The sequence below is a fragment of the Pleurodeles waltl genome, chromosome 1_1 (assembly GCF_031143425.1).
Source record: "Pleurodeles waltl isolate 20211129_DDA chromosome 1_1, aPleWal1.hap1.20221129, whole genome shotgun sequence".
Taxonomy (NCBI): Eukaryota; Metazoa; Chordata; class Amphibia; order Caudata; family Salamandridae; genus Pleurodeles; species Pleurodeles waltl.
The window spans coordinates 306,887,920-306,915,070 of record NC_090436.1 but is presented as its reverse complement, the minus strand read 5'-3'; the positions used below and the strand labels follow the sequence as shown (position 1 = coordinate 306,915,070).

At 49.7% G+C, this 27,151-nt stretch overlaps 1 protein-coding gene across 7 annotated transcripts in view; it reads right to left on the bottom strand.

Annotated features, from left to right (window-relative positions):
* Nucleotides 1–5,655: 5,655 nt before the first annotated feature.
* Nucleotides 5,656–27,151, bottom strand: part of DDX4 (DEAD-box helicase 4) — a 1,597,047-nt gene continuing 1,575,551 nt past the window's right edge. For all 7 annotated transcript variants that reach the window (XM_069222170.1, XM_069222215.1, XM_069222206.1 and 4 more), the window contains one exon: nucleotides 5,656–5,948. In XM_069222170.1, coding sequence (XP_069078271.1) covers nucleotides 5,874–5,948 — 75 coding nt within the window. In that variant the 3' untranslated portion in view covers nucleotides 5,656–5,873. The remainder of the gene's footprint in view (nucleotides 5,949–27,151) is intronic.

Sequence of the window (27,151 nt, the reverse complement as noted above, 5' to 3'; positions counted from 1 at the left end):
GTACAGATATGCTCTCGCATGTAATATAATGTGCCCTGCCTTAGGGCTGTAAGGCCTGCTAGAGGGGTGGGTTACATATATTGCATGCAGCGTTTTGGGGGGTGGGGACGGTATGGAACACAGGCTGTGTGCTATATCGTGTTTTCCCTTTTGTTTGCAACAAGACATGCAGCATGCAATGGCAGCCTTTCACATGCTTGGTGAAGGGCCCCTTAGAGTGCAAAAACAACAGATGATGGACGGAACGCAGAACCAATCAAATATTCACCCCAGTCACAGATCTGGGTTTAATTCATCAGTTTTGTTGCTTGCCATGCCATTCCAGTTTGGACCCAGCCATATGCAAATCAGTCTTGACCCTGTTCCCAATGAGAACAGTCCAGCCCAAACTGCCAGGCCAGGGCCTCCCTGAACCAGAAAAAGCATACCGGGACTGGTTTCAGGGTATCACCCTTCATCAGCCATGAAAGCTTGAATCTGGAGGCATAGCAAGCATGGAACCCACGTCTGGGCATACCCTTCCCGCTTGGGGGGACAAATGCAAAAACAACAGATGATGGACGGAATGCAGAACAAATCAAACATTCACCCCCAGTGGTACCTAGGGCCCCTTAGAGTGACATGATTTGTTTCCCAGCCCTCAGGGACCATCCTTAGGACCCAGACCCTAGGCATCACATGTACCATTTACTAGGGACTTATAGTGGATGCTAAAGGTTTTGGCAATTGGGGAAAAACTACTGTACAATTCTGAGGAAAAGAGATCTGGCACTGTGGCCTGGTTAGCAGAAGCCCAGTGCACTTTTAGCCGAAATTATCCAGGAACCTGGCAACAGAGGGTGGGGTGGGGTGGGGTGGGTGGCAGGGAGAGGTGTTAGAGAGACTAGCACCTTGTTGCAGTACCCCACCACTTTTTGCCTGGTTTCTGAATGCAACTTGGACTGGAGTGCACTGGGATCCTGCTAACCAGATACCCAGTGCCAGTGTGCTTTCCCTAAAACATTGTAAAAGTAATTAGATACACCTCTAGCTACCACTGTAAGTCCCTAGTTAAAAAGTACTTAGGTACACAGAGCAAGGGGTACTATGGGTAGACCCCTGAGGACAGAAGCACTGATTGTGCCACCCTCTAGGGTCATGCATCCAGATGCACCCAGCACTGCCACTGCAGGCTGTCGTGGTGTAAACCTAAAACTCAATCTATGGCACACTGTCTGTGTGCCCTGACCGACAATTACTAAATTTACTACGGTTAAGGCACCCCTCTGGCAGTCCTTATGCCCCTAAGGCAGGTTGCTCCATATTACATGCGAGGGCATAGTTGCATAAGCAATATGCCCAGGCTGTGTCCTTGCCAAACCTACTGCCCTTAAAAATCGATCCCCAGGCCTGCTGCTAGCAGCAAACGGCCTCCCCCTTTGCAGACCCCCACCTTGGAGGGAACAAAGACTGGAAACCACACAAAGGGTAGGAGAAGTGGCCTCACATAGCATGCACCACCCCTAAGGTGTTGCCTGCAAAGTGGAACCTCAAATTCAGTTTCCTCCATCTTGGAATGGAGGAAAATAGCCAATCAGGTATAGGGCACGACCCTTCCCACAGGAAGTGGTAACTAAATTAGGTGGAGCCACCCATAGGTAAGTGTCCCAGTGGATACTACCAGGTTTCCCATGAAACGCCCACTAAATTCAGTATTTAGTGGGCATTCATAGACCAAAATCAGATTTGAAAAGACGAAGAACACCAGCTGTAAGAAGTTGGCTCTGTATATACTATTTCAAAGTAAGAAATAGTGTGCACAGAGTCCAAGGGTTCCCCTTCGAGGTAAGATAGTGGCAAAAAGAGATAATTATAATGCTCTATTTTGTGGTAGTGTGGTCGAGCAGTAGGCTTATCAGAGGGTAGTGTTAAGCATTTGTTGTACACACACAGGCAATAAATGAGGAACACACACTCAAAGACTTACTCCAGGCCAACAGGTTTTTATATAGAAAAATATATTTTCTTAGTTTATTTTAAGAACCACAGGTTCAAGTTTTACAAGTAATACTTCAAATGAAAGGTATTTCACTCAGGTATTCTAGGAACTTTGAATAATCACAATAGCATGTACAGTTTTGACTCAAATGGCAATAAGCTATTTTAAAAGTGGACAGTGCAAAAATCAACAGTTCCTGGGGGAGGTAAGTATTTGTTAAGTTCACGGGTAAGTAAACCACTTACAGGGTTCTAAGTTGGGTCCAAGATAGCCCACCGTTGGGGGTTCAAGGCAACCCCAAAGTTACCACACCAGCAGCTCAGGGCCGGTCAGGTGCAGAGGTCAAAGTGGTGCCCAAAACACATAGGCTTGAATGGAAACGGGGGTGCCCCGGTTCCAGTTTGCCAGCAGGTAAGTACCCGCGTCCTCGGAGGGCAGACTAGGGGGGTTTTGTAGGGCACCGGGGGAGTTCGCTTCCTTCCGGTCCTGGGGGCTGCAGGTGCAGTGCTGGTTCCAGGCGTTGGGTTCCTTGTTACAGGCAGTCGCGGTCAGGGGGAGCCTCTGGATTCCCTCTGCAGGCGTCGCTTTGGGGGCTCTGGGGGGTCAACTCTGGCTACTCACGGGCTCGCAGTCGCCGGGGAGTCCTCCCTGTAGTGTTAGTTTTCCGCAGGTCGAGCTGGGGGCGTCGGGTGCAGAGTGGAAAGTCTCACGCTTCCGGCAGGAAACGTGTGGTCTTTAAAAGTTTCCGTTTGTTGAACAGGGTCGCTGTTCTCGGGAGCCTCTTGGTCCTTTGGATGCAGGGTAGTCCTCTGAGGCTTCAGAGGTCGCTGGACCCTGCTGGATGTGTCGCTGTTGCAGTTTTCTTTGAAGTAGGGAGACAGACCGGTGGGGCTGGGGCCAAATCAGTTGTCGTCTCCATCTTCACTGCAGGGTTTCAGGTCAGCAGTCCTTCTTTAGGTTGCAGAAATCTAGTTTCCTAGGTTCTGGGGAGCCCCTAAATACTGAATTTAGGGGTGTGTTTACGTCTGGGAGGGTAGTAGCCAATGGCTACTGTCCTTGAGGGTGGCTACACCCTCTTTGTGCCTCCTCCCTGAGGGGAGAGGGGGTACATCCCTATTCCTATTGGGGAAATCCTCCAAAATCAAGGTGGAGGATTTCTAAAGGAGGGGGGTCACCTCAACTCAGGACACCTTAGGGGCTGTCCTGACTGGTGGGTGACTCCTCCTAGTTTCTCATTATCTCCCCTGGACTTGCCGCCAAAAGTGGGGGCTGTGTCCAGGGGGCGGGCATCTCCACTAGCTGGAGTGCCCTGGGGCATTGTAACACGAAGCCTGAGCCTTTGATGCTCACTGCTAGGTGTTACAGTTCCTGCAGGGGGAGGTGTGAAGCACCTCCACCCAGAGCAGGCTTTTGTTTCTGTCCTCAGAGAGCACAAAGGCCCTCACCACATGGGGTCAGAAACTCGTCTTTCAGCAGGAGGCTGGCACAGACCAGCAGTCCTGCACTGAACAATTTGGTAAACTACAGGGGGTAAAATACAGGGGGAATCTCTAAGATGCCCTCTGTGTGAATTTTTTATAAATCCAACACTGGAATTAGTGTGGGTTTATTATTCTGAGAAGTTTGATACCAAACTTCCCAGTATTCAGTGTAGCCATTATGGAGCTGTGGAGTTCGTTTTTTACAAACTCCCAGACCATATACTTAATATGGCCACAACTGTACTTACAATGTCTAAGAATAGACTTAGACACTGTAGGGGCATTTTGCTCATGCAGCTATGCCCTCACCTGTGGTATAGTGCACCCTGCCTTAGGGCTGTAAGGCCTGCTAGAGGGGTGACTTACCTATGCCACAGGCAGAATTTTGTGTGCATGGCATCCTGAGGGGGATGCCATGTCGACTTTGCCTTTTTCTTCCCACCAACACACACAATCTGCAATGGCAGTGTGCATCTGTTAGGTGAGGGGTCCCTTAGGGTTGCACAACATATGCTGCAGCCCTTAGGGACCTTCCCTGGTCAAAGGGCCCTTGGCACCACTGGTACCTTTTACAAGGGACTTATCTGTGTGCCCGGAGTGTGCCAATTGTGGTAACAATGGTACATTTTAGGTGAAATAACACTGGTGCTGGGGCCTGGTTAGCAGGGTCCCAGCGCACTTCTCAGTCAAGTGTGCATCAGTGTCAGGCAAAAAGTGGGGGGTAACTGCAACAGGGAGCCAATCCCTTACACCAGCCCCAAAGAAGATCCAAAGCAAGATAACTGTGGACCTGCTGCACAAGAAAAGGCGGCATACCCTGCCTGCTGCACCCAGGACTGACCCCAAGAAACCCAGGGAACCTCCAGGTTTTAAGAATCAACCCGAGTGGAGGCACCACTCAAAAACCAAGCAAGAACAAAGAAGCCAGTGAGGGTCACTTCACCGACCGGCCGATATCACCGCAACCGGATGTCACAGCCAGACCCGACGTCAAAATGACTGCCCAGACATGACCTACCAGTGTGCCAAGTTTGGTGGCACTGCACCTTCCAGTGGCCGAGTTACACCAATGCCCTGGGTACTGGTCAGCTGACATCGGACAACAAGAAAACCAGCTCCCTCAGAGCTGAAAAATGATCAGAAGGAAGCCCCGGTCAAGGGACTTCAGGAACACCCCAGACCTCTGACCAGAGTGCCCCCGTTGTCCTGTAAGCAGCCCTCAAAGAGACTCACCTTCGGCTCCAAAGGACTCCGTTGCGCACAGCTCCTGTATCTCTAACTCGCACTGCATCCGCCCACCCTACAACAAGGAACTAGCTGTGCTCCACAGGTTCCAAAACGCTTGCGACCTCGACAGCCCAAGGGGACCCCAAGGCACCATCTTTAAATCTGCAAACCAGCTCCTTTTCCAGGTGAGCTTTCCAAACGGCCCTGTGGCAAGAGACTTTCCAGCTCTGCTCCTGTCAGAACCGGGAGCCGCCAAAGGCTCTCTAACTCGCACAAGGGGCCCACTGACTGCATCGACCATCCTGCAAGAGAAGAGTCTGCTAACTCAACTTTGCGATTTTTAATGCATTTTCAAAGGTGACTGTGCATTGATTCAAATACTGCGTAAATACGCACAGAAAGACTAACTTTATGAAAACTTTGAAAAGTCACATCTCCAAAGTACTTAACGTATCTTAAAAATCTTGTCTTAAAATGTATATAAAAGTCTGAAGCATTCTTATAAATTCTGGTCTTGAGATATCCATTGAGTGTGCGTGGTGCATAATTGGATTTGTGAGTACAACAAATGCTTGGCACATCTCCTGGATTAGCCTAACTGCTCGACCAGCTACCTTAAAAATTGGACCATTAGATGGTCTAATTTTTAACTCTGGAAACCAACGTGTGGTTGCCTGGAATCCCTGCACAGTGTTCCTAGTTTTGCACATTACATAGAGGGTCAGCTTCCTTCAGGTTAACCATGCCAAAAAAGGCCCTTTCCTACAAAAAGCACCACATTAGCTTCATACTTTACTGGGAAGCAATCTAAGAAATATGTATGCGGAGCAAAAAAAAAAAACAGGGAGTAGAAACTAAACTCGCGGGGGGCCTGGGCTCCATTAAATCCTTTTGTGTTTATTTCTACACTTTCAGGTCATATTACATCTCCCAATAACCACACGGTACAAAGCTTTCAAGACTTGGGAATGGTACACAAACATTTTATTAACGGGCAACTATATATAATATTTTACAGAATGTAAAGATCCAGCCATTAAGTCTACAGAAAAGTAAATTCCACAGGTGATAACGACACTTTATAAAGCATAACTGAGCTTTTATTAATGGGAAATCGAGCAAACAGTCTTTCTGTAACTTTCTCAGTAGTAGATTTGTTGCATAGACATGTTTTGGTTGCTTTTCAGTCAATCCCATGATGCATCATCTTCAGCAGTAGCAAATGCAGACTGAGCATGCCCTCCGGGGACGTGTGATACACCCTGCAAAACAGACAAAATAATTTTAGCTACTTAAATTAGTATTCAACATTAAGTTGCAAACCTACTTCCAATAAAAAAGTATCCTGTTACACAGTGCTGGCAATGGGACCTGCTTCCCTAAACTATTCATTAGCACGACTTATGAGCACGTACATAGTTAACCCAATAACCTGTGCAGAATATGCACCATCATTCTTGAAGGAGAGATCACATAAGCGTAAGGACCTGACCAACTGCAGAATTGTTAGCATAACTACTTCAGAAAAATAAAGTTCCGATCATTTCAGACAAAGTTAAATCAAATTCAGATGGACTCAGTCTGAAATGCTATGAAATGGGCACCATTAAAGGGGGCACAATTGACCCCGGACATCTTTCTCCCATGATGGGCATTATCATTAAGCTTCAGTTTAGATATCTGTGCAGATCCATACTACTTATGCAGTGCGCAAAAAGATCATGGAATTGAATGCTCTCCAGAGCAGCTGGTAGTTGTTTTTCTCAATAGGAGCACATATTCCATCAACCCACAGATGGGGCTTCATAGTCTTGCTGGGTGCAGTGAATGGCCCCCTCCTATCGATTCCAAAGCAATTTAAGTGTCAAATTCAATGTTTGACATCGATTTAAAAATAGTGGGGACAATTCACCCACTGGGTCTAGCCTCCACATCGGAGGCCTTTGTTCTTGTAGGTTTAGCTTTAGGCCCTCGTAACGTTCCTTCATAGCAAAACAGCACATTTTTTTATACTGAGAACAATCTATCTGGATAAGATTTCTGGGCTAATTGGTCATCTACTCGTGCTTGATAGTTTTATCGTTTTCGAAGTCAAGAACTCTGTTAGAGTTTAATGGTCTAAGAATGCCCAGATAAGGAGCACCAACTTGTCTGAGAAGAAAGCGTTATATGGTGGTTGTATTGACAGGGAATATAGTTCACTGATGTGGCATGCAGAAATAATCACAACGAGGAAGACCGTAGTGTTAGATGTCTTAATGAACTGCTGCACAGAGGAACAAAAACTGTGCACATTAAGAAAGCTAGAACTGCAGCAATGTAAGTAAACCCTTCTACAACATGCATCACAACTGGTGACTTGACCAAGCAAACGTAATGGTTGAAAGGGCTGACAACCATTAACAGTCATGACGACTGTAGGAAAATGCCACTATTGTTGATGCCAGCTATGACTGAAAGTGTGCTGGGACCCTGCTAACCAGGCCCCAAAACCCTAAAACTGTACCTTTGTTTCCACAATTAGCACAGCCCTGGCACACAGATACGTCCCTTGTAAATGGTACCCCTGGTACCAAGGGCACTGTGGCCAGGGAAGGTCTCAAAGGGCTGCAGCATGTATTATGCCACCCTGGGTGCCCCTCACTCAGCACAAGCACACTGCCTCACAGCTTGTGTGGGCGGGTGGGGAGAAAAAGACTAAGTCGACCTGGCACTCCTCTCAGAATGCCAAGCCCACAACTCATTGCCTGTGGCATAGGTAAGTCATCCCTCTAGCAGGCCTTACAGCCCTAAGGCAGAGAGCACTATATCACAGGTGAGGGCATAGCTGCATAAGCACTATTCCCCTAAAGTGTCTAAACCAATTCTTAGACATTGTAAGTGCAGGGTAGCCATAAAGAGTATATGGCCTGGGAGTTTGTCAAACACGAACTCCACTGTTCAATAATGGCTACACTGAAATCTGGGAAGTTTGGTATCAAACTGCTCAGCACAATAAATCCACACTGTAGGAAGGTAGCCTCCATCTAGCATTGTTACCCCCACTTTTGGCCTGTTTGTGAGTATATTTCAGGGTGTTTTTACTGTCTCACTGGGATCCTGCTAGCCAGGACCCCAGTGCTCATAGTGAAAACCCTAGCTGTCAGTGTGTTTTATATGTCTCACTGGGACCCTGCTAGCGAGGACCCCAGTGCTCATAGTTGTGCCATGAATGTGTTTTCCCTGTGTAGTGCCTAACTGTGTCACTGAGGCTCTGCTAACCAGAACTTCAGGTGTTATGCTCTCTCTGCCTTTAAAAATGTCACTATAAGCTTGTGACCATTTTCACCAACTCTAATTGGCACACTTGAACACCCTTATAATTCCCTAGTATATGGTACCTAGGTACCCAGGGTATTGGGGTTCCAGGAGATCACTAGGGGCTGCAGCATTTCTTTTGCCACCCATAGGGAGCTCAGACAATTCTTACACAGGACTGCCACTGCAGCCTGGGTGAAATAACGTCCACGTTATTTCACAGCCATTTGACACTGCACTTAAGTAACTTATAAGTCACCTATATGTCTAACCCTCACTTGATGAAGGTAAGGTGCAAAGTTACTAAGTGTGAATATGGCCATGTAACATGTCTAATATCATGGAATTGTCCCCCCATGCCAAATCTGGTATTGGGGTGCCAATCCCATGCACCCCCGGGGCTCCAACATGGACCCTGGGAACTGCCAAATCAGCTCTCTGGGGTTTTTCACTGCAGCTACCGCTGCTGCCAACCCACAGACAGGCTTCTGCCCTCCTGGGGTCTGGGCAGCCCAGGAAGGCAGAACAAAGAATTTCCTCTGAGAGAGGGTGTTACACCCTCTCCCTTTGGAAATAGGTGTTAAGGGCCTGAGAGGAGTAACCTACCCCAGCCTCTGGAAAGGCTTTGAAGGGCACAGAAGGTGCCCTCCTTGCAGAAGCCAGTCTACACCGGCTCAAGGATCCCTCAGCCCCTGCTCTGGCGTGAAACTGGACAAAGGAAAGGGGAGTGACCACTCCCCTATCAATCACCACCCCATGGGTGGTGCCCAGAGCTCCTCCAGTGTGTCCCAGACCTCTGTCATCTTGAATGCAGAGGTATGAGGGCACAATGGAGACCTCTGAGTGGCCAGTGCCAGAAGGTGACGTCAGAGACCCCTCGTGATAGGCTCTTACCTGGTTAGGTGGCCAGTCCTCCTCTGAGGGCTATTTAGGGTCTCTCCTGTGGGCTTTTCTTCAGATAACAATTGCAGGAGCTAAGCAGGGTTCCTCTGCATCTCTCTCTTCGACTTCTGCCAAGGATCGACCACTGACTGCTCCAGGACGCCTGCAAAAACCACAATAAAGTAGCAAGAAGACTACCAGCAACATTGTAGGGCCTAATCCTGCCGGCTTTCTCGACTGTTTCCTGGTGGTGCATGCTCTGGGGGCTGTCTGCTTTCATCATGCACTGGAAGCCACGAAGAAATCTCCGATGCGTTGATGGAATCTTCCCCCTGCTAACGCAGGCACCAAACTTCTGCTTCACCAGTCCCCTGGGTCCCCTCTCATCTTGACGAGCGTGGTAGCTGAAACACAGGAGCTGGATCCAAATGACCCCAACAGTCCAGTGGTCCATCTGTCCAAATTTGGTGGAGGTAAGTCCTTGCCTCCCCACGCCGGACAGTAATCCTGTTTACTGCGTGAACTGCAGCTACTAGGGCTTCTTTGCACTTTTGCAAAGAATCCTTTGGGCACAGCACAGCCCAGGTCCCCAGCACTCGGTCTTGCATTGTTCAACTCGCTGAGTTGACCACTGGCTTCGTGAGACCCTCCTTTGTAGTGTAGAGACGATTGCCGTGCTCAGTTCTCTTGAACCTGTGTTCAAGTACTTCTGCGGGTGCTGCCTGCTTCTGCGTGGGCTCTCTGTGTTGCTGAGCGCCCCCTTGGTCTCCTCCTCCAAGGGGCGACCTCCTGGTCCCGGGCATCACCCATTTTCTTCAACCGAAACCTTTCCAGCTAGCAAGGCTTGTTTGCGGTCTTTCTGCATGGAAACAACTCTGCATCCTCCAGCACGCCGTGTGACATCTTCTGTGCAAAGGAGAAGTTCCTGGCATCTTCCGTTGTTGCATAATCTTCAACTTCTTCCACCCGGAGGCAGCCCTTTTGCACTTTCATCCGGGGTTTAGTGGGCTCCTGCCCCCCTGGTCACTTTCGTGACTCTTGGACTTGGTCCCCTTCCTTTACAGGTCATCTGGTCCAGGAATCCGTCTTCAGTGCTTTGCAGTCAGTTGTGGTCCTTGCAGAATCTCCTATCACGACTTTAGTATGTTTCTGGGGAAGTAGGTGTGAGAAAGTAGCCTCTTTCTAGCCTTGTTACCCCCACTTTTGGCTTGTTTGTGAGTATATGTCAGGGTGTTTTCACTGTCTCACTGGGATCCTGCTAGCCAGGGCCCAGTGTTCATAGTGAAAACCCTATGTTGTCAGTATGTTTGTTATGTGACACTGGGACCCTGCTAGCCAGGACCCCAGTGCTCATAAGTTTGTGGCCTATATGTATGTGTTCCCTGTGTGATGCCCAACTGTCTCATTGAGGCTCTGCTAACCAGAACCTCAGTGGTTATACTCTCTCTGCTTTCCAAATTGTCACTAACAGGCTAGTGACCAATTTCACCAATATACATTGGCATACTGGAACACCCTTATAATTCCCTAGTATATGGTACTGAGGTACCCACGGTATTGGGATTCCAGGAGATCCCTATGGGCTGCAGAATTTCTTTTGCCACCCACAGGGAGATCTGACAATTCTTACACAGGCCTGCCAGTGCAGCCTGAGTGAAATAACATCCACGTTATTTCACAGCCATTTACCACTGCACATAAGTAACTTATAAGTCACCTATATGTCTAACCTTCACCTGGTGAAGGTTGGGTGCTAAGTTACTTAGTGTGTGGGCACCCTGGCACTAGCCAAAGTGCCCCCACATTGTTCAGGGCAAATTCCCCAGACTATGTGAGTGTGGGGACACCATTAGACGCATGCACTATACATAGGTCACTACCTGTGTATAGCGTCACAATGTAACTCCAAACATGGCCATGTAACATGTCTAAGATCATGGAATTGTCACCCCAATGTCATTCTGGCATTGGGGAGACAATTCCATGATCCTCCCCCCCCCCCCCCCCCCCCCGGGTCTCTAGCACAGAACCCGGGTACTGCCAAACTGCCTTTCCCGGGGTTTCACTGCTGCCAACCCCTCAGGTTTCTGCCCTCCTGGGGTCCAGCCAGGCCTGGCCCAGGAAGGAAGAACAAAGAACTTCCTCTGAGAGAGGGTGTCACACCCTCTCCCTTTGGAAATAGGTGTCAGGGCTGGGGAGGAGTAGCCTCCCCCAGCCTCTGGAAATGCTTTGATGGGCACAGATGGTGCCCATCTCTGCATAAGCCAGTCTACACCAGTTCAGGGATCCCCCAGCCCTGCTCTGGCACAGAAACTGGACAAAGGAAAGGGGAGTGACCACTCCCCTGACCTGCACCTCCCAGGGGAGGTGCCCAGAGCTCATCCAGCGTGCCCCAGACCTCTGCCATCTTGGATTCAGAGGTGTGCTGGCACACTGGACTGCTCTGAGTGGCCAGGGCCAGCAGGTGACGTCAGAGACTCCTTCTGATAGGCTCTTACCTTTCTTACTAGCCTATCCTCCTTCCTAGGTAGCCAAACCTCCTTTTCTGGCTATTTAGGGTCTCTGCTTTGGGGAATTCTTCAGATACCGAATGCAAGAGCTCACCAGAGTTCCTCTGCATCTCCCTCTTCACCTTCTGCCAAAGGATCGACCGCTGACTGCTCAGGACGCCTGCAAAACCGCAACAAAGTAGCAAAGACGACTACTGCAACCTTGTAGTGCTTCATCCTGCTGGCTTTCTCGCCTGTTTCCTGGTGGTGCATGCTCTGGGGGTAGCCTGCCTCCTTGCACCAGGAGCTCTGAAGAAATCTCCCGTGGGTCGACGGAGTCTTCCCCCTGCAACCGCAGGCAACAAAAGACTGCATCACCAGTCCTCTGGGTCCCCTCTCAGCACGACGAGCGTGGTCTCTGGAACTCAGCAACTCTGTCCAAATGACTCCCACAGTCCAGTGACTCTTCAGTCCAAGTTTGGTGGAGGTAAGTCCTTGCCTCCCCACGCTAGACTGCATTGCTGGGTACCGCGTGATTTGCAGCTGCTCCGGCTCCCGTGCACTCTTCCAGGATTTCCTTCGTGCACAGCCAAGCCTGGGTCCCCGACACTCTAACCTGCAGTGCACAACATTCTGAGTTGTCCTCCGGCGTCGTGGGACTCCCTTTTATGACTTCGGTTCACTCCTCTTCTAAGTGCCTGGTCCGGTACTTCTGCGGGTGCTGCCTGCTTCTGTGAGGGCTCCCTGACTTGCTGGGCGCCCCCTCTGTCTCCTCATCCAAGTGGCGACATCCTGGTCCCTCCTGGGCCACAGCAGCATCCAAAAACCCTAACCGCGAAGTTTGCAGCTAGCAAGGCTTGTTTGCGGTCTTTCTGCGTGGGAACAGCTTTGCAAGCTTCTTCATGACGTGGGACATCCATCCTCCAAAGGGGAAGTTCCTAGTCCTCTTCGTTCTTGCAAAACACCAAGCTTCTTCCATCCGGTGGTAGCTTCCTTGCACCCTCAGCTGGCATTTTCTGGGCTACTGCCCACTCTCGACACTGTCGCGACTCTTGGACTTGGTCCCCTTGTCTTACAGGTACACAGGTCCGGAAATCCACTGTTGTTGCATTGCTGGTGTTGGTTTTCCTTGCAGAATCCCCCTAACACGACTTCTGTGCTCCCTGGGGGTTGTAGGTGCACTTTACACCTACCTTACAGGGTCTTGGGGTGGGCTATTTTAATAACCCTCACTGTTTTCTTACAGTCCCAGCGACCCTCTACAAGCTCACATAGGTTTGGGGTCCATTCGTGGTTCGTATTCCACTTTTGGAGTATATGGTTTGTGTTACCCCTATACCTATGTGCTCCTATTGCAATCTATTGTAACTTTACACTGCTTGCATTACTTCCTTTTGCTATTACTGCATATTTTTGGTATTGTGTAGATATATCTTGTGTATATTTGTCATCCTCATACTGAGGGTACTCACTGAGATACTTTTGGCATATTGTCATAAAAATAAAGTAGCTTTATTTTTTAGTATATCTGTGTATTGTGTTTTCTTAGGATATTGTGCATATGACACCAGTGGTATAGTAGGAGCTTTGAATGTCTCCTAGTTCAGCCTAAGCTGCTCTGCTATAGCTACCTTTTATCAGCCTAAGCTGCTAGAAACATCTCTTCTACACTAATAAGGGATAACTGGACCTGGTACAGAGTGCAAGTACCCCTTGGTACCCACTACAAGCCAAGCCAGCCTCCTACAGTAGGGTAACTTTACTCCTACTTTTCAGGGTCTTGGGGTGGGTTATCTTGGACACCCTTAGTGTTTTCTTACACTCCCAGTGACCCTCTACACACTACACAAGGCCTGGGGTCCCTAAGTGTTTCTCATTCCACTTTCTTAGTATATGCTTTGTGTTGCCCCTAGGCCTATTGCATCCTATTGTATTCTATAGTGTTTGCACTACTTGTCTGTTTACTTACCTGATTTTGGTTTGTGTGTACATTTTGTATATGTTACTTACCTCCTAAGGGAGTATATCCTCTGAGATATTTCTGACACTTTGTCACTAATATAAAGTACCTTTATTTTTAGTTACTCTGAGTATTGTGATTCTTATGATATAGTGCTATATGATATACGTGGTATAATAGGAGCTTTGCATGTCTCCTAGTTCAGCCTTAGCTGCTCTGTTATAGCTACCTCTATCAGCCTAAGCTGCTAGCACACTACTAATCTACTAATAAGGGATAACTGGACCTGGCACAAGGTGTACCATCAGGTACCCACTATAAGCCAGCCCAGCCTCCTACGCACACTGATGCCAGTGTGAGATTTATTGAGAAATGCACTCAGAGAGCATCTTAGAGATGCCCCCTGCATGCCAGCCCAACTGCTAGTGCTAGGCTGACCGGTCTCTGCCAGCCTGCCACTTCCAGACTTGTTTCTGGCCACATGAGGTGAGTGCCTTTGTGCACTCTGTGGCCATGAACAAAGCCTGTCCTGGGTGGAGGTGCCTCACGCCTCCCCCTGCAGGAACTGTAACACCTAGTGGTGAGCCTCAAAGGCTCAAGCATGGTGTTACAACGCCCCAGGGCACTCCAGCTAGTGGAGATGCCCATCCCCAGACACAGCCCCCACTTTTGGCAGCAAGTCCGGAGGAGATGATGAGAAAAACAAGGAGGAGTCACCCTCCAGTCAGGACAGCCCCTAAGGTGTCCTGAGCTGAGGTGACCCCTTCCTTAGAAAATCCTCCATCTTGCTTTGGAGTATTCCCCACAATAGGATTAGGAGGAGGCACAAAGAGGGTGTAGCCAACCTTAGGGATAGTAGTCATTGGCTACTGCCCTCCAGCCCTAAACAGGCGATCCTGAACCCAGGAAATCAGATTCCTGATGACCTAACAAGGAGGCCTGACCTGAAAACCCTGCAGAGAAGGAGACAACTGCTTTGGCCCCATCTCTACCAGCCTGTCTCCAGATTCAAAGAACCTGCAACAGCGACGCATCCAGCGGGACCAGCAACCTCTGCCTGCTCAGAGGACTGCCCTGCAACCCAAACGACCAAGAAACTCCCATGGACAGCGGCTCTGTCTAAACAACAAAGAAGAAACCATCTTTAAAGGGACCCCCAGCCTAACTCCTGAAGCGTGAGTCCCCAACACTTGGCACCCGATGCCCCCGGCTCGTGTCCAGAGAAACCAGCACTGCAGCAAGGACCCCCAGGAGGCTTCCATGACGTGGCCACCCTGAGACGACCTCCCTGCACACCCATGGTGAAGCCTGCAGAGAGAGTCCAGAGACTCCCCCTTGATCGCGCCCGCCCGGTAACAAAGAACCACTTAGCCCGCAGCCCCCAGGCCCGAAAGGAGCCAACTACTGGTGCAGGAGTGAGCAGCAGGCGGCCCTCATCTTTGCCCAGTCAGTGGCTGGCCCGAGAAGCCCCCCTATACCCTGCCTACATCATCAGAGTGTCCCCCAGGTCCCTCCATTGAAACCAACGCAAAACCCAACACTACTCTGCACACTGCACCCAGCTGCCCCTGTGCCTCTGAGGGAGTATTTTGTGTGCCTGTTTGGGGACCCCCCTCCCCCAGTGCTCTGCAAAAACCCCTGGTCTGCTCCCGGAGGACGCAGGTACTTACCTGCTAGCAGACTGGAACCGGAGCACCCTTAGACTCCATAGGCGCCTATGTTATTTGGGCCCCACTTTGACCTCTGCACCTGACCGGCCCTGAGCTGCTGGTGTGGTAACTTTGGGGTTGTCTTGAATCCCCAAAGGTGGGCTGCCTATGCCCCAAACTTGAGACTTGTAAGTGTTTTACTTACCTTCAAAAGTAACCTTTACTTACCTCCCCCAGGAACTGTTGATTTTTGCACTGTGTCCACTTTGAAAATAGCTTATTGCCATTTTAACAAAGACTGTATGTGATATTGCTTTCATTCAAAGTTCCTAAAGTATCTAAGTGAAATACCTTACATTTAAAGTATTAACTGTAAATCTTGAACCTGTGGTTCTTAAAATAAACTAAGAAAAGTTATTTTTCAACATAAAAACCTATTGGCCTAGAGTAAGTCTTTGAGTGTGTGTTCCTCATTTATTGCCTGTGTGTGTGTACAACAAATGCGTAACACTACCCTCTGATAAGCCTACTGCTCCACCACACTACCACAAAATAGAGCATTATAATTATCAACTTTTGCCACTATCTTACCTCTAAGGGGAACCCTTGGACTCTGTGCACACTATTTCTTACTTTGAAATAGTATATACAGATTCAACTTCCTACACTGGTGGTAGCGGTGGGATCTAAGACTTTGCATTTGCTGGACTACTCAGCCAATACCTGATCACACAACTAAATTCCAAATATTTTCATTAGAAACTGATTTTTGCAATTTGAGCTATTTTTCTACATTTTTAAAAGTCCTGCTAGGGCCTTGTGTAAGTCCCTGTTAGCATTTCTTTTAGAGTTTAAAAGTTTGGTAAATGTTTGGATTAAGTTATAGAGATAGCTTTAGATTCTTAAAAAGTATCCCAACTTTTAGAGAAATAATGTCTAGCACAGAAGAGATGGTGGTGGAACTCAACCTCACCCCTTACCTGCATCTAAGGATGTCACAGTTAAGGACCCTCTGTAAAATAACAAAATATAAAAACTGGATCAAACCCTAGCAAAGTACAGATCCAGGAGCTTTTGGCAGAGTTTGCTAGAGACCACCCCTCTTAAGACAACCTTACAGAGGGGGAAACTAGTGACCTGGAGGATAACTCCCTCCCTCCTGTCCTAGTTAGGGAGACCAGGGTCCCTCAACCCTGACTCCACAAGTGATAGTCCGAGATGCTGCTTCTCTCACAGGGGAGTCCAGCAACTACGGAAGCATTGAGGGCAGTCTCAATGAAGATGACCTCCTGTTAGCCAGGATGGGCAAAAGATTTGCTTTGGAGAGACAGCTCCTTGCCATAGAGAGGGAAAGACAAGAGATGGGTTTAGCTCCCATCAATGGTGGCAGCAACTTAAATAGGATCACAGAGAATACTGACATGCTAAAAATCCCCAAAGGGATTTTAATAAAATATGAAGATTCGGATGACATCACCAAAAGGTTCACAGCTTTTGAGAGGGCTTGTGCAACCAGAAGAGTAAAAAGATTTCACTGGGGTGCTGTCCTTTGGGAAATGTTCACTGGAAAGTGTAGGGATAGACTCCTGACACTCTCTGGAAAAGATGCAAAATCCTATGGCCTCATGAAGGCTACCCTGATTGAGGGCTTTGGATTCTCAGCTGAGGAGTACAGGATTATGTTCAGGGGGGCTCAAAAATCCTTGAGCCAGACCTGGGTTGATTTTGTTGACTTCTCAGTCAAAACACTAGATGGTTGGATTAATGGCAGTGGTGTAAATGATTATGAAGGGCTGTATAATTTGTTTATGAAGGAACACCTTTTAAGTAATTGTTTCAATGATAAACTGCATCAGCATCTGGTAGACCTAAGTCCAATTTATCCCCAAGAATTGGGAAAGAAGGCAGACCACTGGGTCAAGACAAGGGTGACCAAGACTTCCACAGGGGGTGACCAAAAGAAAGGGGTCACAAAGCCTTCCCAGGGGAAGAGTGTTGAGACATCCAAGGGAAAAAGTAAAGAGTCTTCAACAGGGCCCCAAAAACCTGCACAGGTGGGTCCAAAGCCTCTTCCACTCCTCATTTGGGTACAAGGGTAAACACTTTGATCCCAAAAAGGCCTGGTGTCGCAGCTGTAGTCAGCATGGACATCAAACTGGAGACAAGGCCTGACCCAAGAAAGGTTCCACTACAATTACTACTCTAGTTAGCACTGGAATAGCTAGTCTCCAGGTGGGATCATTAGTGTGCCCAGAGCAAATCAGGGTCCACACTGAAGACACATTAGTCTCTGAGGGTGGGGTGGACTTAGCCACACTACCTGCCTGGCCGCCTAACATGCAAAAATACAGGCAGCAGCTCTTTATTAATGGGACTAGAGTAGAGGCCCTGAGGGATACAGGTGTCAGTGTTACTATAGTGGCAGACAAACTGGTTTCCCCAGGACAATACCTGACTGGACAAACTTATCCAGTCATCAGTGCTGACAATCAAGTACATCCCATGGCTATGGTAACTTTAGAGTGGGGATGGGTCACTGGCCTGAAACAGGTGGTAGTCTCTTCTGCTATACCAGTGGAATGTCTGCTTGGAAATGATCTGGAGTCCTCAGCATGGGCTGAGGTAGAACTCAAAACCCATGCAGCCATGCTGGGTATCCCTGAACTGGTGGGTGTCAAGACTATGGCACAGTGCAGAGCTCAGGGTAAAAAAGAGGTGTTGGAGTCTGGAATAATGGCCTAACCCTCCAAGAGAAAAGGAAAGAAGACTGAGGAACCAGCTTCAGCACAGAAAAAGAAACAGAACCTATCTTCTCAGGAAGAAGTTCTATCCCCTGAGGGAACTGAGCCTATAGAGTTAGAACCTTATCAGGTTGAGCTCTTGGGCTCAGGGGGACCCTCAAGGGAACAGCTGTGCAAGGGGCAAGAAACTTGTCCCTCTCTTGAAGGACTAAGGCAGCAAGGTGCTGACCAAGAAAAATGAAATGTCAGTGGAACACACAGGGACTATTGGGAAGATGGACTCCTTCACACTGAGGCAAGAGATCCCAGACCTGGTGCCACTTGGAGAGTGGTAGTGCCTCAGGTGTTTAGGGAGTTCCTTCTGACCTTAGCCCATGACATTCCCCTTGCTGGGCATTTGGGACAAACCAAGACATGGGAGAGGTTAGTCAACCATTTCTATTGGCCCAATATGTCCCACAAAGTGAAGGAGTTTTGTGCCTCCTGTGCCACCTGTCAAGTCAGTGGTAAGACAGGTGGCCATCCAAAGGCCCCCCTCATTTCACTTCCAGTGGTGGGGGTCCCCTTTGAAAGAGTGGGAGGGGGTCGGGGGGGACAGGATGGGGGTGGCGATGGAGGAGGAGGTGGGATGGGGGGGAGGGAGCCCACCAATCCCGAGATGAAGGTGCAAAAGGTCTGCCTCCGGGTGGAAGAAGCCGAAGACTCCGCAACAACGAAAAGGGCCAGGAACTTCTCCTTTGAATGGAAGATGTCCCACGGCGTGCTGGAGGCTGCAGAAGTGTTTCCAAGCAGAAATATCGCAAACAAGCCTTGCTAGTTGTAAGAGGCGCAGCTGAGGATTTTGGGTGCTGCTGGGGACCAGGAAGGACCAGGATGTCGCCCCTTGGAGGAGGAGACAGAGGGGGCGCTCAGCAACTCAGAGAGCCCCCACAGAAGCAGGGAGCACCCGCAGAAGTACCCGAACTGGCACTTAGAATATCTGAGGAAAGTGGTCGACTCAGAGTCACAAAGGAGGGTCACACAACGTCGGAGTCCAACTCAGCGAGTTGGGCAATGCAGGACAGAGTGCTGGGGACCCAGGCTAGGCTGTGCATAAAGGAATCCTTGGAAAAGTGCACAGAAGCCGGAGCAGCTGCAGGTCACGCAGTACACAGGATTACTGTCTGGCGTGGGGAGGCAAGGACTTACCTCCACCAAATTTGGACAGAAGGGCCACTGGACTGTGGGAGACACTTGGACCCAGCTCCTGTGGTCTAGGGACCACGCTCATCAGGATGAGAGGGGACCCAGAGGACCAGTGATGCAGAAGTTTGGTGCCTGCTTTAGCAGGGGGAAGATTCTGTCGACCCACGGGTGATTTCTTCTTGGCTTCCAGTGCAGGGCGATGGCAGACAGCCCTCAGAGCATGCACCACCAGTAAACAGTCGAGAAAGCCGTCAGGATGAGGTGCTACAATGTTGCTGGTAGTCTTCTTGCTACTTTGTTGCGGTTTTGCAGGCATCCTGGAGCAGTCACCGGTCGATCCTTGGCAGAAGTCGAAGAGAGAAGTTCAGAGGAACTCTGGTGAGCTCTTGCATTCATTATCTGAGGAATAGCCCAGAGGAGATACCCTAAATAGCCAAAAAAGGAGGTTTGGCTACTAAGAAAGAAGGGTTGGCTACTGAAGGAGGTAAGCACCTATCAGGATGGGTCTCTGACGTCACCTGCTAGCACTGGCCACTCAGAGCTGTCCATTGTGCCCCAACACCTCTGAATCCAAGATGGCAGAAGTCTGGGACACACTGGAGGAGCTCTGGGCACCTCCCCTGGGAGGTGCAGGTCAGGGGAGTGGTCACTCCCCTTTCCTTTGTCCAGTTTCGTGCCAGAGCAGGGCTGGGGGATCCCTGAACCAGTGTAGACTGGCTTATGCAGAGATGGGCACCATCTGTGCCCATCAAAGCATCTCCTGAGGCTGGGGGAGGCTACTCCTCCCCAGCCCTTCACACCTATTTCCAAAGGGAGAGGGTGTAACACTTACAGGGCACAACTTATGAGCACTGGGGTCATGGCTGGCAGGATCCCAGTGACACAGGCAAAAACAAACATACATACAAGTAAAAAATGGGGGTAACATGCCAGGCAAGATGGTACTTTCCTACAGCTTCATCGAAGTGTAACATCAGCTCTGATGTAGCAAACCCCGGCTGAAGCACCTCTGTCAGGAGATTAGTCCTGACTGGCACCATAGGCAACTCTAGGTCAACTACCTCAGCTGCCTTCTGCACCACCAAGGCATAAGATGCACCCTCCTCCCTAGCCATAGTGGGAGGAGAGCAGCATCTGGAGAAGTATCCAGTCCACTGGCCTCCCCTAGATCCTCATACCAGTCATTTCATGTTCCAATCCATATTCTAAAGGGTCCTCAGACCCCTCCCGCTCATCTCCTGTGCCTGGCTGTTCTGAATAAGCGTCAGGCACTAATCTGGGCCTAATCGCGCCGTCTAAGTTGGAATCGGCACCATACGACGTGGTTCCACCTCCAGATCATCTGGAATGAGGATGGGGCTACCACCACCAGTGGGCGCCAGTGGTGGAGGGAGCGTCGATGTCGGGTCCAGCGCCGGAGGAGGTCGACTGTGATAAACCGGCGCCGGTCCGGAAGCGCTATCAGATCCTGGGATCCTCAACGACGCCAAGGCCAAAGCCGCCGTCGTCGAATCCGATGGTACCCCTGCTGCCCCCACGGGGCCTGAAGAACCACCTGAGGGTAGAGCCCGCTCAAAAACAAGGCGCACAACCTCGTAAAATTCTTTGATTTGAGCGGGGGTCGCTCCAGTCCTCGGAAAAGGGGGAAGGCACGAAGTCGGCCCTAGTGGTGGCTCCGCGGAGCTGGGCTCGGAACGTTGACGTTCCATGGATACCTTGTTGGCCGACGGGCATGGCGAAGTCGAAATCCACTTGGACTTCTTTTTTTGCCTCTTACCTGAAAGCCCCGAAGACCTCCAATGAGAGGAAGATGACTTGGGGCTCCTGGAGTGGTGCTGCGACCTCCTCCTAGAGCGAGATCATGATCTCTTCGGAGTCGCGCTAACTGAAGACGGATGCCAGGCCCCTAGAAGCTTAAGAGATCTCTCTCTCAAGGCCTTCAGAGCCATGGCTAGACAGTCGGAACACAACTTCGAATTGTGGTCTTTTTCAAGGCACCAGAGATACACCTGGTGTGGATCCATAACCGACATGGTGCGATGACATGCACCCCACGGTTTAAATCCAGTCTTTCTCGAAGACATTGCTCAGACAACTCGAAAAAATCTTCAACAAAACCATCGAAATAAGGGTAGCTCTTTACCAATCTGCGCTTAACCAGCGCGGAAGGAAAAGAACGGACGCAAGTGCGCCGGGTTGGTGCTTATATAGAAGGCTGAGACGTCACAGATAGCTCCTATGACGTTGACGACGCACGCAGATCCGAACAATGCCACCCAACGGCATGCGCAGAGTACTGCTCAGTAGAAAAATTCTGGGTTCGAAGCTGGCGCCAGAAAATTCTAAGGTGAGGAATCTGCAGCTAGAAGTATCTATCAAATATATATCACTATGGAGATATCTACACACAATATGACACAAAATAACCAGCAGAAATAGCATAGTATATACAAAAACCTATTGCGGGGTGAGGGAGGGGGACCATATAACCAAGTGGAATGCGAAATGGTGAACCCAACCAAAGTGAGTGTGGTTGGTGGTTAGCCAGGAGCTGGGGGAAGATGAAAACACCAGAGGTAAGTAGAGTAAGTGTCCCCGGTGACCAGGTGCAGAGTGGTTACTTACGTAGTCATCCCAGAGACTAACACAGGGAATCAGTGGTTGGAGTTTGTGTGTTTCAGGACCCTTCCGAGTGGACCCAGATGAAACCAGTAGACAAGAGTGAGATTGGAGAGTGCCCCCACCCAAGGATGCCCAGAAGACAGAAGTACCTACTCTAGGGGGACTCGGATGCATAGGGGTGAAAGGACGTCAGAAACTCTCACTGAAGCCAAGGGAAGACTGTCAACATCAGGACAGTGCGCGCTCTACAGGCGACAAAAATGCAAAACCCCAGCCTTTATGCAAGAGCATAATTCATGCATTGTATTTATATGCAATATGTTAACCTTTTGCATTGCAGAGTTTAACCTTGAAAAACACTATTAACGATGTTTGCAATAACTGTTCATTTGCAAGGTATTGCTGCAGGCTTACTGAGTGTGTTGGGGTGTGGTCCCTTTCTAGGACCTTCTAGAAGCTTTCCCTGCAGCATGACTTGGTGTGGTTTGTTGGCTGGGCCAGACTCAATATAAGGGAGCCAGCCCAGCTCCACGTGCTCACTATTCAGAGGTCCCGGTGCAGAGCAGCAGCAACCTCCTGTGCTCCTGTTCGGGAGGCCTACCTTGATGTTCCAGGCCTGCCCCGCATTATATTGGTGATCCTTGAGCAGAGCGGTAAGGTAGAGGTGGGGCTGGGCCCCGACCCCGTTCTCAAAGACACACGAGTTTGGGGCCTACTTGTGAAACGTTCAGAGTGCGCGATTCATTGCTCTCATGTAAACCTTGGCATTCAGATCGGCAACAGTTTGCGCGATCATTTCATGACATTTGTATATTCTTGTTCGAATCGGCAGTGTGCGCGATTCATTTCCAGCATTTAAAACTTGATGTTCAGATCGGCAACAGTGTGCGCAATCATTTCATAGCATTTGCATATTCTTGTTTGAATCGGCAGTGTGCGCGATTCATTTCCCGCATGTAAAACTTGATGTTCAGATCGGCAACAGTGTGCGCGATCATTTCATGGCATTTGCATATTCTTTTTCAAATACGCAGTGTGCGCGATTCATTTCCAGCATGTAAAACTTGATGTTCAGATCGGCAACAGTGTGCGTGATCATTTCATGGCATTTGCATATTCTTTTTCAAATAGGCAGTGTGCACGATTCATTTCCAGCATGTAAAACTTGATGTTCAGATCGGCAACAGTGTGCGTGGTCATTTCATGGCATTTGCATATTCTTGTTCGAATCGGCAGTGCTCGCGATTCATTTCCAGAATGTAAAACTTGATGTTCTGATCAGCAACAGTGTGCGTGGATCATTTCATGGAAATTAAAACTTTGGTGTGTTGTGTTTGATGAGGTGCACACATTTATCCTGAGCTTTTGGGATTTTCTGTGAAGATGCTAAATTCAAAATGTGACATTCTTTGTGCATATTAAGTCCCTAGTACAATTCCTATTGTTTTCCAGGGAATGTTTCAGATAGCCTTTTGTCCTCATGTAAAAAGGAAATGTTAATTCTGAAACATTATTGTAAGGAAATGCCTCCTTGGCATGGTTACCCCCTGACTTTTTGCCTTTGCTGATGCCAATTTATGATTTAAAAGTGTGCTGGTACCCTGCTAACCAGGCCCCAGCACCAGTGTTCTTTACCTAAAATGTACCATTGTCTCCACAATTGGCACAACTCTGGCACTCAGGTAAGTCCCTTGTAACTGGTACCCCTGGTACCAAGGACCTGGATGCCAGGGAAGGTCTCTAAGGGCTGCAGCATGTCTTATGCCACCCTAGGGACCCGTCACTCAGCACATACACACTGCTTCACCGCTTGTGTGTGCTGGTGGGGAGAAAATGACCAAGTCGACATGGCACTCCCCTCAGAGTGCCATGCCAACCCCACACTGCCAGTGGCAAAGGTAAGTCACCCCTCTAGCAGACCTTACAGACATAAGGCAGGGTGCACTATACCACAGGTGAGGGCATACGTGCATAAGCACTATGCCCCTCCGGTGTCTAAGCAAAACCTTAGACATTGTAAGTGCAGGGTAGCCATAAGAGTATATGGTCTGGGAGTCTGTCAAACACGAACTCCACAGCACCATAATGGCTACACTGAAAACTGGGAAGTTTGGTATCAAACTTCTCAGCACAATAAATGCACACTGATGACAGTGTGCAATTTATTGTAACATACACCCAGAGGGCATCTTAGAGATGCCCCCTGAATACCTACCCGAATTCTAGTGTAGGCTGAGAGTTTCTGCAAGCCTGCCACAACCAGACGAGTTTCTGGCCACATGGGGTTAGTGCCTTTGTCATTCTGTGGCCAGGAACAAAGCCTGTACTGGGTGGATGTGCTTCTCACCTCCCCCTGCAGCAACTGTAACACCTGGCGGTGAGCCTCAAAGTCTCATGCCTTTTGTTACAGCACCTCAGGGCATCCCAGCTAGTGGAGATGCCCGCCCCTCCGGCCACTGCCCCCACTTTTGGCGGCAAGGCAGGAGAGGATAATGAGAAAAACAAGGAGGATTCACCCACCAGTCAGGACAACCCCTAAGGTGTCCTGAGCTGAGGTGACCCCTGCGTTTAGAAATCTTCCAACTTGAGTTTGAAGGATTCCCCCAATAGGAATAGGGGTGTGCCCCTCTCCCCTCAGGGAGGAGGCACAAAGAGGGTGTAGCCACCCTCCAGGACAGTAGCCATTGGCTACTGCCCCCTAGACCAGAGGCAGTGTGCATGTGCTGAGAGAGGGGTTCACAGGGTGGCACAAGACATGCTGCAGCCCTTAGAGACCTTCCCTGGCATCAGGGCTCTTGGTACCAGGGGTACCAGTTACAAGGGACTTACCGGAGTGCCAGGGTTGTGCCAATTGTGGAGACAAAGGTACAGTTTAGGGAAAGAACACTGGTGCTGGGGCCTGGTTAGCAGGGTACCAGCATACTTTCAATCATAACTGGCATCAACAAAAGGCAAAAAGTCAGGGGGTAACAATAAGGTAGTATTGTCTGTGAACACCGGCACCACTTTCCCTTTGAGAGAGGGAAGGAATGCTTTCAGCACAAGCGTGATCGCCTGGAGCTCCAGCAGATTGATATGGAGCCCGACTCCGCTGGAGAGCAGAGTGCTCTGATCTCCGCCTCTCCCATGTGGCCACCCCAAACCAGAAATGATGCATCTGTCACTATAGAGAGATCTGGTTGGGGAGGGAGAGGGCTCTGCTGTGAACCCAATGCGGATTCGAAAGCCACCACTGCAGGTCTTTCGCAGTCCCCACCGGATCTGGACCAGGTCGGAGAGATTCCCCTGATGCTGCACCCACTGGAACTTCAGGTCCCACTGCAGAGCCCGCATATACCATCTGGCATGTGTTACTAGCAGGATGGGGATGTGGAAATAAGCATCCTGCAAGTCCAACGCTACCATCCATTCTCCTGGGTCCAAGGCAGACGGAACCTGAGCCAGGGTGAGCATTTTGAATTTCTCCTTCTAGTGCAAGTAGTTTAGGTCCTAAAGGTCTAGGATAGAACGTAAGCCCTTGTCCTTCTTTGGTATCAGAAAGTAGCGAGAATAACAACCACAACCTACTTCTGGAACAGGGACCTTTTCTATAGCTCCCTTGGCCAAGAGAGCTGCGACTTCCTGGCGGAGAAGCGCCAAATGAGCCTCAGGAAGGTGACGGAAGGATGGTGACATGGGTGGTGGGGCATATTCGAAAGGGAGGAAATAGCCCATTTGAACGATCTGCAAAACACACCTGTCCGTGGTGATATGTTCCCAGTGGGGCAGGCGATGGCGAATCCTGCCACCAACTGGACTGGAGTGAGGGGACGGACTAGGAGGGTTTGGAGGCTGCAGCGGGGGCAGAGGTGGACTGGACAGACCTCTGGTTCCCTGCCCCACGGCCACGTGGGATTACGCGTCTTCGGCCACGCATAGGCTGACCAGCGTGCGAGGCACGGTGGCTTTGTGGAGGACGCGACAGGGAGCCCCTTCCTTGGCCACAAAAGGGGCGAAAAGCAGACTGTGGTGGGCGAGGGGCCGAGGAAAGACCAAGGGACCGAAGCATAGCCCGGGAATCCTTGAATCTCTCCAAGGCCAAGTCCGTTTTGTTTCCGAAGAGACGTAAGCCATCAAAGGGCATGTCCATGAGTGACTGTTGGACATCCTGACATCCTTTGAAAAATCTGAAGTACGTAACCAGGCGTGGGGTGTTGGGACAGGAATTTAGGGTTGTTCAGGGCAGGCCGATGGCGGCGTGCGATAGTCCTATTCACAGGAGCCCCAGTGTTGGGTTTGTACCATGTACCCAAAAGGACATTGGTGAGGGCTTCATTAAAAGGCAAAAAGGGTTCTGAAGTAGAAGACCCAGGCTGAAGCACCTCAGTCAGGAGATTAGACCTGACTTCAACAGTAGGAAGCCTGAGTCCAAGGATCTCAGCTGCCCTACTGACCACCATACCATAAGTTGCTCCCTCCGCCGTAGCCACGGTAGGAGGAGACAACATGCCAGCATCAGGAGAAGTATCAAGACCACTGGCTTCGCCCAATTCCTGAGCCCAGTCCATAGCAAAGTCATCCTGGTATTCATAAGGGTCCAGGGACCCCTCCAATTCCTCCCCATAAGAAAAAGGGTCTGAATCCGACCTGGGACGTATAAGCCTCATCGAAGCCGACGGTGGCGTCGGCAGGCGCCGCTCCGAGTCGACAGGGATAAGAATCGGGTGGACATCGATAGTGGGCACCACCGAAGTTGGGAGCGTCGATATTCGACCTGGTGCCGGGGAAGGTCTCAAGGGTGCGACCGGCGCGGAACCCGAAGCCCCCTCAGCCGAACCCCTTGGGCCCGAAGGAGCCATACCGGGGTCGGAATGCCCAAATATGAGGCGCATGGCCTCATAAAACTCTTTAAGCTGGGCGGGGGTCGCTCTAGCTCCGGGAAACTCAGGGAGGCGCGGAGCCGACCCAGACGCAGGCTCCAAGGATTTATGTTGGAAGCACTATACATCCACTTAGAATTAGAATCAGCGAGCATGTCAGAGCACTCAAAAATTGTGACGTGAGATATCCCATTGTGGCACATATGATAACGTGTGATACGCAGGATGTTCATAAAAGCTTTGAATTCTTTGGTTTTGAACATGTCCCAAGGGATCCTAGAGGGGGCAATAGGGAATTGACCTTACGTAAAAAGGAAGCACTGTGGATCATGAGACTACGGGCGGTTGAGTTGGGACTTAATACAATTTAACCCCTTCGCTGCCAGGCCTTTTCCCCCCTCCTGTGCCAGGCCTTTTTTGCCTATTTGGGGCAGTTCGCGCTTAGGCCCTCGTAACTTTTTGTCCACATAAGCTAACCAAGCCAAATTTGCGTCCTTTTTTCCAACATCCTAGGGATTCTAGAGGTACCTAGACTTTGTGGCTTCCCCTGTAGGAGGCCAAGAAATTAGCCAAAATACAGTGAAAATTTCGTTTTTTCAAAGAAATTGGAAAAAGTGGCTGCAGAAGAAGGCTTGTGGTTTTTCCCCTGAAAATGGCATCAACAAAGGGTTTGCGGTGCTAAACTCAGCAGCTTCCCAGCTTTCAGGAACAGGCAGACTTGAATCAGAAAACCGAATTTTTCAACACAATTTTGGCATTTTACTGGGACATACCCCATTTT